The sequence below is a fragment of the Hippocampus zosterae genome, chromosome 5 (genome assembly GCF_025434085.1).
Source record: "Hippocampus zosterae strain Florida chromosome 5, ASM2543408v3, whole genome shotgun sequence".
In the NCBI taxonomy this organism is placed as follows: domain Eukaryota; kingdom Metazoa; phylum Chordata; class Actinopteri; order Syngnathiformes; family Syngnathidae; genus Hippocampus; species Hippocampus zosterae.
Genome location: NC_067455.1, coordinates 9,304,083 through 9,317,678, shown reverse-complemented (window position 1 = coordinate 9,317,678; position 13,596 = coordinate 9,304,083). Strand labels below are relative to the sequence as shown.

The window sequence follows — 13,596 nt, the reverse complement described above, 5'->3', positions numbered from 1 at the left end:
CTACAATGTAAATGGTGTTACCAAGTTCACCCTGCAACACATTCATTCACTTTCCATTATTTCCAATGGGAATTATTATTTTTTTCCTCTCAATTTAACCAAAGTGGTGCTCAAACTGGTCTCTCGGAATTGGTCCCGTTCATCCTCTGACACTCGGCTGTATTTATTTGTCTAAAGTTCTAATCGCCTTTATACAACAACAACCTAAGTAAGTGGTTGCAGTACATTTTCATCAAATTAGTCCATGACTTTTACCATAACTGCAGTGAAAAGGAAAACAAAAACACTGTTGCAATATTTCGAGTAGGTCTTCATTCAGCATTCGAGAAAGTGCGGGGTGGGGGGAGCCCTGGGAGCCCTGCAGCAAAGTCATTCTCTCAGTCAGTAGCACTGAAGTATAAATCTTAGATTTGTCAAAGTGACTTTTTCCATCTCGGTCCAAGCTCAGTTATTATTTTTGTCTGTCTTACATGGAGCATCCCCCCCCCACAGTTTTTTTTTTTTGTGTGTGTATAATTTGAGTGCGGCCTGGTGGTTGAGCGGTTAGCGCGTCAGCTTCACATTGCAGAGGTGCAGGGTTTGATTCCGGCTCCGGCCTTCCTGTGGGGAGTTTGCATGTTCTACCTGTGCCTGCGTGGGTTTTCTATGGGTACTAAGGTTTCGTAGGAGGTTAATGGAACACTCTAAATACCGGTAGTCCTTAGGTGTGAGCGTGAATAGTTGATTGTCTCTGTATGCCCTGAGATTGGCTGGAAACCAGTTCAGGGTGTCCTTCGCCGACTGCCCAAAGCACACCCCGCGACCTTTGTGAGGATAAAGCGGATCGGAAAATGGATAGATGGATGGATGGATAATTTGAGGCGTTAGCCTGCTTCCATTCGAACACATTGTACCTCTGAGGAATATGGCCCATACATGTGTTGCATATTACAGTCTTGCAGCTGGCTCACATTTAACGCACCTCAGTATCGTCAAGTTATCCTTCCTAGATTGAGCCAATTCTCTGCCCTGTGCATGTGACAGAACAATTTCCCCCTCGTTATTGCATTTAATGCAGAGTAAAAGCGGCGTAAAAAGGCTACAATAAATCTGCTCGGTGGAGAAGGTGCAAGCACGAACGAGGAATCCATTACGTTTTGGTACTGATGCGTTTTACAGCAAAAAAAAAAAAGAAGTAATTTTATGACTTTGGCCTTGGCAGAAGTATACCCTTCTAAAATGTAATGAGGCCCGGGCCTAAATCATTTTATTTATTTGTAGAATACATTTCCTATCGGGGTGCCAATCACCTTTTTGCCATCAGACTATTACTATCCCGTTGGGGTCACTTGTCATTTGCCTGCCACAATATGTAGTTTAGCTCCGCCCCTCACCTGTCAGAATTTCAGTCTGGGGTTTTTCCCATTTTAGTTCTTCTTGTTCATTAATTTCAAGGAGGGGCGAAAATACATTAGATTTTTGTGATTTATTTGTCTTTTTGAATGTTCTTTTTATTCTTCTACAAAATATTATTTTCTCTTGTATAATAATCACAGTGTGTGATTTTATTGAATTATACTGCATTTCTATTTCTTTAAAATCTTTGAATTTATAAATTTTTATCATTATCTTTTGAGAGGTTTTTCATTTTTCATGATTTAGTTTTTTTACTAAAAGAAAAACTCACCGTAATTTGGTCACGTAGATTTTCTTAGATTTGATCTTGAATTAATTAATTTTAAAAATGAAACAATGACTTTAATTCGTTCTAAAGGTTGGGTAAAAGTCTCAGTTACGAGATACTGTTTGTTCTTCATCTTTTACTTACATTATAACGTTACATTATAAAAAGGAAAAAAAAAACCGCAATATGAATTCCTGCCCTTCATATAGCCAGCCATACAGGGCATCGTGATGTCATAGTACACAAAAAGAAAGACGATAAAATAATCTCACCATGTTTCGTGCAAAGATAGAGACGTTCACATGTGCAACACTTGGCTCGATTTGAACGGATGCCTCATTATTTCCCGTTCGACGTGCTTAGGTGTGCGCGCGCGGCGCGTGCGTGCATTCAGGGGAAATTGATTGAGACAACAACAGCGTGCGGCTGATATGCCGCCTGGTTAGAGCGGTGAAGGAGAGACAAGAGAAGCAATAAAAGTGAAGCGCCACGCTCTATGTGTTGTATTGGATGTAGGAGGAGAAGAGGGATTGACCGGCTTTGTGAGACAATAAAAATAGTGATGACACGGCACTGATGTCTGGATGCATGTATGTGTGTGTGTGTGTGAGTATTTGTCAGTGGCAGGAATTGAAATGAATGAGTTCAATGACCAGAAAAAGTTCCGGGAGATCAAATAGCAGGTGTCCGCTTTGATACCCAATGCTTAATGGCACCCCTTTAGTGAACTGCGTCGTGGATCAATGAAGGGACGGAAGGCCGGCGAGGAATGACAAGTGGCGGCGGGAAGACCCAGTGGGGCAAATTGGGCAATGAGAGCAGAAGAAGAAGAAGAAGGATGGCGTCTGGCCATGATGGATGCGCTGCTTTCATTTTCTGCCCCTAACGACGCCTCTAATTAGTGTTTGTGTAATTCCGCACTGTCTCCTCCGCCTGCTCGTCTTAATTAACGACATTCATCTTCGCCTCCCTCCATCCGTCCCTCTCTCCCCGCCCTCCCTCCTAAAATAACAGCGCGTGAAGCCCACCTGGACCAGACCTGCTTTTATTTAACTCACTCTCTTTCCTCCCTTTCTCCCTCTCCTCTTCTCGCCAGCTTTGCGCTCTAACTGTAAGCACTCTCAGGTCACTTCACCTTGAGAAATAGCCCCTCTGCCTTTTGTTTTTGTGCGCGCGCATAGCTGACTGCGTAAGTGCTCTGCCAGCAGCCCACCCGTGCGAGTCTCCCGTGTGGTGTATTGTGACAGCCCATTTAGTCATCCTCATCGTTAATTTCAACAGAAGGCTCAAGAATGAGCAGCAAATTCAAGGCCGCACCTGCTAAGTATTCAAGTCAACACCCTCCCTCCTCGCCTCCGCTCCAGCAGAGAGGTGTTGCTAAAAGAAATTGAGGACGACACCAGACAAACTAAACAAGGAAACAGGGGAAAACGAGACGCGTGAAGAACTTCCCCCTGGCCGTTTTGCTGCTGCTGCGATATGACGGCGAACGCGATTTGGGAAACGGGACCCGTGGCGGCGCGCTCGTTTCATGGCAAGGGCGAGCGCGGTGGTCGCCCAGCGTGCAAAATTTGGGGTCGTATAGCTCAGGATTTGACCAACAGTTGCACAAATTCTGACTGCAATCACGCAGGATGTCACGTGAGGCCTCGGCCGTGAGTTCAGTTCAGCCAGCGTCATAGGATTGCGTGTTTTGCTTCTTCTTTGTGGCATTTTTCTCGACCCTTCAAAAGGAGGAGTAGCACAGCTGCCTCACAGTCAAAAAATCTGGGTTCAAATCTCCATTGGGACCTTTCTGTGTGATGTTTGCAAGCTTGAATGGGATTTCATTTTGAAAATGTGCCTAGTTTAATACAATACGCCAAATCAGTGATTCCTAATTTTCATCTAGCGTCAAGGCACATGTTTTAAGTTCAGAAAATCTCACGGCACGCCACCAAACAAAAATTCCACAAAACGTGGACACGGCTCACAATTGGATATGGTCTGTTGTGGTTGTCAATTTCTTTTTCTTTCTTTCTTTTATTTTTTTACTGTGAGTTGGTGCTCCGTTGGAGATAGGATGGTCATAAATATTCCACGCACATGGGTACCCATCACCCATTAGATCCCATTGTTGAAAATAACACGGGTGCTCTTCAAACTCAGTGCAAGAAGTGTGTGTGTGTGTGTGTGTGTGTGTGTGTGTGTGTTTACATATTTGTGCATGCAGTTTGTGCTTTTAGCCGCTGAGTGTGGCGTAAATGGTATGTCATCCTCCATCACGCTCATCTTGCGGGCCCGCCAGGAGCACCCGCACGGCCGTCATACACCAGCGCGGCCCAGAATGCATCTCAGCCTTTACGCAGCTTGATGGCCGTCAGCACAAGACCACGCGGCCATCTTGCCGTTTGTACCCGTAACGATTACAAGTCAATCAATCGATCTAGATTGGAGTGCAAATGGTACAAAAATGGAGCTCGAAAAAAACAAATGGCGTCCATTGGGAATGTAACAACCCCCAACCTTCCTGCCCAGGTGTGATGTCATCGTCTCCCTCCACATGGAGCGTCCTTGAGGGTGTGGAGGTTGTCTCGGATTATGTAGCTGCTGTTACCTTTCACGGCAAAAGGAAATATGTTAATGTGACCTTAGTCACAGTCAGTTGCGAGTTCAAGATCTTCCATCTTATCCGATCTGGCTTCTTACTTGATTCAGAATCACATCGGGGGTTTCTTCCCCCCACCCCCCCTGACTGATGCAAACTCCTGCCGTGATTGATCATCTTGTGATTTATCGCTCAGCAAAATTGTCAAGTCACTGAATGCGCCACGTTCTTATCACCTGAAAGAGCAATAATGCCCCTCCACCCCCCCCCCCCCCTCACCCCTCCTTTTACTTGTGCATGCATCATTCAGATACTTCTCTCAATGCTCTTGTTAAAAAGATTTCTTCTTTGGCCGAGCCGGATATGAACATTCCCCGCAGGGCTGCAAAAGGGGGAACTGATTAAAGAAATAATGTACGGAGGCTTCTAACCTCATCCCGTTAAAAAATAAATAAATAACAAATCTTAGACCAATGTCCACTGATCAGTTGGGGGTTAAGAGCTTTACATTAACAAATATTCCTTGGAGGGGTCTTAAAGATAAAATGAGAAACTCAGCAGCGCATCAGCTCCTGAAGGAGAAGCGCTCCTCCGTGCGCTTTCCTTTGCGCCAGCTTCTGATGTACACGTTTTTAAATAAATAAAATCATTCCTTCATGGTAATTTTCATCAAACCTGCCAAATGCCGCCCAAATATTTGACATGGAAGAAGACCCAGATCAGTGAGGAGGGAGATCAAAGGAAGTGCGCGCGTGTGGACGTGCGCGCAAACGTGCGTGTTCTTGTGTGCGCGAGTGCGTGTTGGGATTGTGCAAGTAGTGACGAAACATTCTGAAGTGGGGTCTTTTCAACACCATCAAATTCGCCTCCGTCTTCGATGCACATGGAAGTCATCTTAATGTTTTTGACTGTGTGTGTATTGTGGGTGTGTGTGTGGGAGTGTGTAGGTGTGTGTCCCGACAGCTGCCTGACTGTAAGCTGGTGTCTCACTGAGCTGGAAATTCTTGCGCACGTCGCGAATTCGGCGCTTTCAGCGAGATTGCAAAGACGGTCGCCGACAGTTTTTACATGCCGTGAATAGTAAAAGAAATTTTCTTTTCACAAAGCCCGACAAAAACCCCAACATTTGTTTTGTTTGCAAGGGGATCGAGGGCTGTCGTTTCAGAAACTAGGTGTGCTGTTCATGGAGACACATTGGGACAGTTTGCTTCTTTCTCATAGGTGGTGGTCGACTGGTTAGCACTTTCGCCTCACAGTGCAGAGATATCGGGTTCAATTCCAGCTCCGGCCTCCCTGTGTGGAGTTTGCATGTTCTCCCGGGGCCTGCGTGGGTTTTCTCCGGGTGCTACGGTTTCCTCCCACATCCCAAAAACATGCATGGCAGGCTGAATGAACACTCTAAATTGTTCCTCGGTGTGAGTGTGAGCGTGGATGGTTGTTCATCTCTGTGTGCCCTGCGATTGGCTGGACAACCGGTTCAGAGTGTCCCCCATTAGGCTTCAGCAACCCCCGTGACCCTTGTGAGGATAAAGCGGAACAGAAAATGGATGGATGGAAAGTACAATGACACAAAATCTCTGAATTCAGTTCAGCACTTTGTTCTAAACTTTTTTTAAATTTGGTTAGTTCCTGCTTGTATTATGAGTGTGTTGAGCAACGTGTGCATTTCATTTCAGGAAACTCTGACAGTGACCAACCCTGGCTCGGTCTCACTCGCATGTCGGTTCAACAGGATAAAAAGCCATAACACATGTGAGAGTTTGTGTTCATCCATCCACCAGCTGCTTCTGTTCTTCCCTCTTCCCATTTCTTCGCTCTCATTGTCCTCCGACAAGAAACAACGCGCAATTGTATTTGTCTTTATCAGAGGGTCCGCCCCCCCCACCCCACCCTCCTTGCGCTCGCTCGTTTTCGTTCAATATTTCATACAGTTGAGAGCAGATCTATTCTGAGCTCTTTCTCTCTCTCTCTCTCTCTCTCTTGCTCACTCGTTCGCTGCGAGTGCCCCTCATCTGTGATAAGAAAAAAAAAACCCTGCTGCCACACATCACTCTTGGTGTCCTCTCACCCCCCCCCCCCCTCTGTATATCTCATTGCACTCTTAATGGTCTGTGCCCCATCAAACTTTTTTTTCCAACCCCCCCCCCCCCACCCCCTTTCCCCCCACGTCCGAATCCATCACCTCCAGCCGCCCCCTAGCCTCCCGTTGGCTGGGTTCGCGTGACTGTTCAAAAGTATCAGCTCCTCCTCCTTTCACTCCTTCTCTCCCCCTTGGATTCCTCTCCAACCAAAACACAGAGAAAGCCCTGTTCTCTTTTTTTCTTTTTTCTTTTTTTTTTCTTTGCACCTCCCCACACAAGTCGCTGTCCCGCACTGGTCCATCTCTCTCTCGCCCTCCTTCTCCTCCTCCTCCTCTTGGCTCTCAGCCGGCACCGGTGTTGTTTTAGGCATAGCGGCGGAAGGTAAACAGTGAGATTGAAAATTCATGTCAGTCAGTCGGCTGAGAGAGAGGGCCCGTGATGGAGGGAGAGTAGCATGGAGGTGGTGAGCAGTGAGGAAGGGGGTGAGAGGCAGAGGGGAGGGGGGGGGCTGAGTATGTCAGTACAATTTACTAACACAACAGTGAACAGCGAGGCGGGCCAAGACGTGGAGCGAGAGGCGGGAGGCGAGCTAAGAAAGACTCCCGAGTTCACGCATGCCAGCTTACGATGTAGCCTACATTCACACGCAGGCCTCCTATGGCGACTTCATATGTGCGTTGTGTATTTCCCCTGGCCCCCGAGAAGGATATGAACTCTGCAAACGGGTGACAAAGCGGCGATTAGATTTCGAGGTTGCAAAAAAAAAGGAAAAACGAAGGAGCAATTGACAGATGTGCTGTTTTGGCCAGCAACAGGGTGAAAATGTCATAAGAGCCTCGGTGTCACGGCATGTGCACTCAGCACCAGCTCGTTTCTCATAATAAGCCCCCAACGCTAAAGTAATCCAATCGCACTGCAGCCCAAGTCCACGCCGGACGATTAGAATTGACAGGGGCGTTTGCTGAAACAAGACCGTTTAAGCAAAACCAAATGGAAAAGCAAGAAGTGTTTTGGTTTTGCAAAGAGCGAAAAATAGTTCCTCCTGCAACCTGATTTACAATCTCTGTCAAAATGTAACCAAGCAGAATATTTACAAGGCAAACCGGAGCGGGCTCCCCACAGCCGATCAACCGCGCTCTTCAGGTGAAGCGCATTTTTTTTCCCCCCGTGATTTCATTGGTGGGAAACCGGTCATGCACTTTGAGTTTTGGCGTTTTATTTGCACACAAGGCACCCAAGTGGAATTTCGTGAGCGGGGATCGGACAGTGACGTGTAATGTTTTTATGCAGAAACTGTTGCCTACAGTAAGAGCGGTGACCTTTTCCAATTCTTATCCTTTTTGAACGACTGTTTTCTACACTTAAAAAATGGTTTAAATGAGCAATTTGTGATTTTTAAAAAATCACTCCGTCATGTTTGTTCAAACTGTCAGTGTTACCTGACATGAGCGAAATGATCTGCGAAGAAAGTCAACTCTCTCTGGCCCCATTTGATACCTTCAATTTTATTTTTAAGAAAGAAAGAACGCGAGAAAAAAAAAAACAGCCACTCGGAAATGGCAGGCGAGATTGACGGGTGTCAGTCGTGTGTCTTGCCCTTGTGGGCAGACTCATAACTGGCACCCTCCTGCGGCCATGCACTGTTGCCTTGGGCTTGAGGAGCTTTGCTAAAACTATGGTGGAATATCCACCACCAGAAAAATGTGAAAATAAAATGTTCATCTTTGGGCGGCACGGTTGTCGACTGGTTAGCACATCCTCCCCACGGTGCAGAGGTGCACGGTTCGATTCCAGCTCCGGCCTTCCCGTGTGGAGTTTGCATGTTCTCTCCGTGCCTGCACGGGTTTCCTGAGGGTACTCCGGTTTCCTCCCACCAGTTCAGGGTGTCCCCCGCCTACTGCGCGGAGACAGCTGGGATAGGCTCCCTAATCCTTTTGAGGATAAGCAGAATAGAAAATGGATGCATGGATGGATGGACGGATCATCCTCTGTTTGTCAACAACTGGGCTTCGGACTAGTAAATAGAAGCAGAGGAAACTCCCGAATTAAGTTTTCAAGATTGTGCAGCCTCTTGGAAATACTTGTAAGAAGGGGCGGGAATTATGATTCAGAGGTGGTTCAGGGGTGTTCCAACTGAATATTTGCATTGAGCAGGGGGCAAAGCACGCATCCTGACAATTAGGCCAAATTTGAGCATTGCCTCTCCATTGCAATCAAAGTCAACAGAGGCTTGATTCACGGTCGTTCCCAACTGATTATCTTGTGCAATTATCCGGTGGTGAGAGATTTTTCTTCCCCGCTTCCAATCTGTGAATTGTAAGTCTGCTCAATATTCACAATGGCAATCATTACGTGTGTGGTCAGCGGCCAGCGTCTGCGATTGTCAAGTGAAACGGAGCGAAAGCTGTTCAGGAAGCCCGGGCTGTTTCCAGAGCAACCCGGTTGTGTGAAGCGATTCAGTCAATCTCGAGTCATTCGCTACAGTAAAGACGACAAATCGAAGAGCATGCTAAAACAATCGACTTAGCAGATAATCTAACGGTTAGCCTAACTTTCATCTTTGCATTTTCAAGCAATCTGGATGCCCTGTGGAATCATGTAGCCTCTCACAGGTCAGTTTTGGTACTGCGTCAGACTTATTGCTATAGGGAGGGAGACCTGCGCTTGCATAACACCGGATTAAATGTTGCTCAATATGTGATCGGGGTTCATTCAAATACTAGGTGTCTGTGTGGCTTCAAAGGGGATGTCAATTTAAAATAAAAATGTCCTCTCATAATATCCTCTTTGCGCCCTCATTGGTCAAAATTGTGTATGTAGAATATGAATCAAGCAAAAAATAAAATATTTTATCTGGCCATTTTGCCACTTGAAAATGGCGTCCCATTTGCTCAGGCCGCATGTAACAATCGCGGCTCGCCGGTTTTTGGAGTTTGGTCATGTGACGTTCACGAGCTGAGCTCTGATGAAATCACATCAGAATCATCTCAAATGTTTTGACTCAGAGCAGACGGTATTATTGTAAAGAGACTTTTGGCTTGACTTTTTGACTCGGGTTCCCCTCTAAGGTACATTCGACGGAAATTTTCGAGGAAAGTGCAAATTCTTCAACCTTTCAAACGAGGTCCAACTCTATTGTATCAACTTTCTGGCTAAGAGCTCCATGATGACTAAAGCCAACATTTGTTTGCTTGAATATGAAAACACAGCCAAGGGACATTGTCAACAATTTTCTTGTCTAGAAATGAACCGGCGGTTCGTTTCTCCCAAAACTCACCCTTTGGCTTTTTTTATTTATCATTCTCTTCATGTTGGGCTACGGGCAACAGAATTCCCGGAGAAGATTCAAACTGGTGCCACGACTCTGCTGCCACCAGCGCCTGGTGATGAAATATTAAGCCTCTCGGTGGTTGGTCGATCGGGCTCCTTGTAGACATGCGATGACGCAGTGAGCGGAAAAGTCCTCATTAAAAAAAAGGAGAGAAGAAGAGGCGTGAGGTAGGGCAGGCGGACCACCGGAGACAAATCAGGCGAAGGCAAAAGAGCAGCGCTAGCAGGAATGACCGAGTGAAGAAAGTGTGCGTTACAGGCGAAGCGGACGACGACAGTGAGAGTCCCCGATGGCGTCTCATCCGTTCTCCTTTTGCTCCTTTCTTTTTTCACTCAATAAATCATTCCGCCTTTCCTTTATCCTAGCAGGCGACACAAAAACTCAACTTTTTTTTTTGTTGTTGCTGCCCACTCCTGCCTTCATCCACGTCTGCCCTCTCCCCCACCTAGATATCCATTGTGCAGGAAGAGGAGGGGTGGGGGGGCTAATTACTGAAGCGTCTCGGCAGGCGGGGACGCAGTACATTAATGTCTAACCGGGGGACATACAGTCGGTGTGACAAAGACTGTAATGAATGAGTGGAGAATTGACAATGGAGGGCAGCGGGGGTCAGGGAGTGGAAATGATCTGAATCATGTCATCGCTTTTGCTGGCACGACACCCGAACACCTGTGGGAAATGATCTGGACAGGAACAGTAAATGAAGGAGTGCCTCGGGTTGGTTCAAGCTCACCTTGCGGGGCAGACGCTTGGAGATGGCGGCATGTATCATTTTGGGAAAAGATTTCGTGATGCTTCATACTAACCCCTCAGCGACCCACAAGGAGCTAGGGGTGCTAGATAAAGGCGGCGGTTAGATTACACAAAAGCGAGTTTGTAAACAATGGCGAGCCGTGAAGAGATTAGCCTAGATAAGCAGTTCTCAAACTTTTTTTTTTTTAACACCAAATACCGCCTCAAAAAAAAAAAAAATTCTTGGCTCCAGCGAGTATCAACATAATGAACAACGTTCAAGCTTAGAAGGCTCAAGTCTTTCATCATCAACAAGGAACAAGGAATCCGCTTATCCTCATTATAGTCACGGGCGTACTGGAGCCGGCAGTAGTCTCCGGGCAGTAGGTGAGGGACACCCTGAACTGGTTGCCAGCCAACCGCAGGGTACACATAGACATGGAACCATCTGTTCTCACACTCACACCCAGGGACAATTTGGAATGTTCAATCAGCCTGCCATGCATGTTTTTGGAATCTGGGAGGAAACCGGAGTACCCGAAGAAAACCCACTCAGGGACGGAGAGAACACGCAGACTCCACACAGGAAGGCCGCAGCCGCAATCCAACCCTGCACCTGTGCACTGTGAGGCCGACTCGCTAACCAGTCGACCACCTCTGATTGTTTTTCATACCTTGAAATGGTCTAATCCTGCATCACCTTCTCCATCTCAACAGTCCTATCCTGTGCCTCAGGTCTGTTGCTCAGATGTTCCTGAATGAACCAAAATCCAAGCAAAAGCTAACAGGGTAGAGAGGGTTTTTTTCTGCTGCTGGTAACAAACTATGGAACAATCTCCTGGTGCAGATTGGAAAAGCGGCTTTACTGCACCACCATTTTTTTTTAAAAAACACTTTCTTTTTGTTACATAAGGCTTCACCGCAGCATGAGGCACTCATGAGATTCTGCCCCGTGATTTGTGTCTTATTTGTTTTTGTTTTAAATGCTGTCGCTGTTTTCATGTTTTTCAATTATGCCGTAATCAGTTGCCTTGTACGTTATGTTTATTTCTGTGCAGCACTTTGTCTCAGCTGTGATTGTTTTAAAGGGGAAGTCAACAATGTTGATGTGCAACCCCACGAGTCTATAAACACAGCCTTCTGATTAAGAAAGTGTTTGTGGAATATGATTTCAGCAGCAAAATGAAATCCACCCCTTTTTTTTCCATCTCAGGACGCGGCCATTTTGCCACTTGCTGTCGACTGAAAAACGACATCACAGTTGGTCAGGTAACAAACAACTATTCACAGTAATTACACTTTATAAAATGAAGTTATTTCTTTCGTATTGTCTTTTTAATTTTTAGATAACACGGTGACATTTTTCTTTTATTAAAAACATCCATTTTGATGTTATTTTTTCGGGTAGGGTGTGTGTGTGGGGTCGGGGGAGGGGCTGGAATGGAATGACATTTGAAGTTATTACAATGGAAGAAATTCATTCATCTGTGGTGCTATGGAACCAATTAAACTTGGAAGTGAAGTTACCACTGTATTTTAAAAAGAAGTAGGTAAGTGAGTCAAGGAGTTTTCCAGTCATGAATCGTGTGAGTGCTAGTAGCGTTCATGTACTATGCATGCGTGTATAGTAGTAGTGGGCGTGCCCACGGTGAAAAATGGCCTCCAGATGTGTCCCCCCCCCCCCCCCTGGCTGCAATCAGACGCATCTGGCAGATGATGGGTGGAGTGGATGACAAGAACTTGGAAGTGGCAGCCAGGCGATTCCCGATGTTGCTTGCGCCACCACGGAGGAGGACTGCGTCTGTGACGTCATCAGCAGTGGGCGGAGCCGGCCAAGTGGACGAGCGCCGGCTGCCAAAAAGGAGAGAGACGCGCGGAGGAGAGGAGCTGGAAGCAGGCGGGCTCACTGGAGGGAACGATGCTTGTCGGATTGAGCCTGGGATGAATGGTTTCGCTGTCTTTTGATTGATGGCACAAAAGGCAAATCAAAAAGCGGCATCGCGTTCAAAACAACTTTGACCAGGACTTGCTTTTGTGAATGGTTTTTGACAAGAGAGCCAAATTTCCACATCAACTCCGTCCCCTTGTTTTCTGGAGCGTCGCGTGCGCGGAGGAAGAACGACCTCCCTCGTTGAGCGTCCCCGGTCACCTGCGCTCCTCTGGCGGACTCGGCAGCAGCAGTTCCCGGTGAGAGAAAGGACCAACCACGTCGAGCTTTTTAGAACCCAGACTCCTACTATAGCGGGTGATGGCTTTGCGAGTGCGTCGATGTCTGCCTATGTGCGCGCGTGCCACCTCGAATCATAATGGACTTTTAAATATTTTTTTACATTTCTTAATTTTGACGTCACTCATTTAGCAGGCCGTCGTTATACTAATGTGCCGCTGCTTTCTGTTTGACAGACGTTAGCTGTGATGTATGAGCCGCGTTCTTTGGTGGGCTGAAGGCACCGAGCGAAGGAGAGAAAGAGTGAGAGTGGCCCGAGACACCAAGGGGAGGGGGGAACCGGGAGCATGGCTCTGGTACCGCTGTCCCTCTGGGTGCTCACGACTCTCACCTGGGCCAGCCCGCTCCAGGGGTCCGTCAGCAGGCATTCCATTTACTGGAACAGCTCCAACATCCAGTAAGACCTTTTTCCTTCTTTGATTTGTGTGATTGTGTGTGTGTGTGTGTGTGAGAGAGAGTGAGAGAGAGAGAGAGAGAGAGAGCGTTATTTATTGTTATCCTATTAGATGAAAAAAGAAATGTGCTGGTTTTCTGCCCATTGTTTTTGCTTTGCTTTATTATATCCCACTGGGATACTTTGGATTCATAGCTCTTCATCCACTGCGTCCGCTGCAGAGGCGGTGTCTGTGTGCGTGTGTTTCTGTGCAGTGTGCGCATGAGAATTTTATTGCAATATGTCTGAGATAGCCCCCAAAAATATACAGAAGAACCCCTAAGGACCAAAATCAGTCCTTTGACATTCATTTTGTTCAAATTTAGAAAGAAGTAAAAAGGTACAACCTCATACTGTGCACACATTTTTAACATGGACTATTGCCTTAAGTGTAAAAAGAACATTTTAATATCTTGAATAACAGTCTTGTGTTAAATTCTAACATGTGAAGTGGGAAAAGACATGAAAGGGGGAGTTTGAGAGTTATGCAAAAATCGCACGTTGTTCTACTTGTTCAAACAGTTACAGTAGTGTTTGATAAA

General features: G+C 46.5%; 1 protein-coding gene and 1 long non-coding RNA gene across 2 annotated transcripts in view; one reads left to right on the top strand and one right to left on the bottom strand.

The window, feature by feature from the left end:
* LOC127601184 (uncharacterized) overlaps positions 1-13,596 on the bottom strand; it is a 130,698-nt gene that overhangs the window by 63,431 nt on the left and 53,671 nt on the right. The gene's annotated exons all lie outside the window — the stretch shown is intronic.
* Positions 11,852-13,596, top strand: part of efna3b (ephrin-A3b) — a 62,669-nt gene continuing 60,924 nt past the window's right edge. Inside the window, exons 1-2 of the mRNA XM_052066225.1 lie at positions 11,852-12,581; positions 12,798-13,018. Of these exons, the coding sequence (XP_051922185.1) occupies positions 12,909-13,018 (110 nt within the window). The 5' untranslated portion in view covers positions 11,852-12,581; positions 12,798-12,908. The remainder of the gene's footprint in view (positions 12,582-12,797; positions 13,019-13,596) is intronic.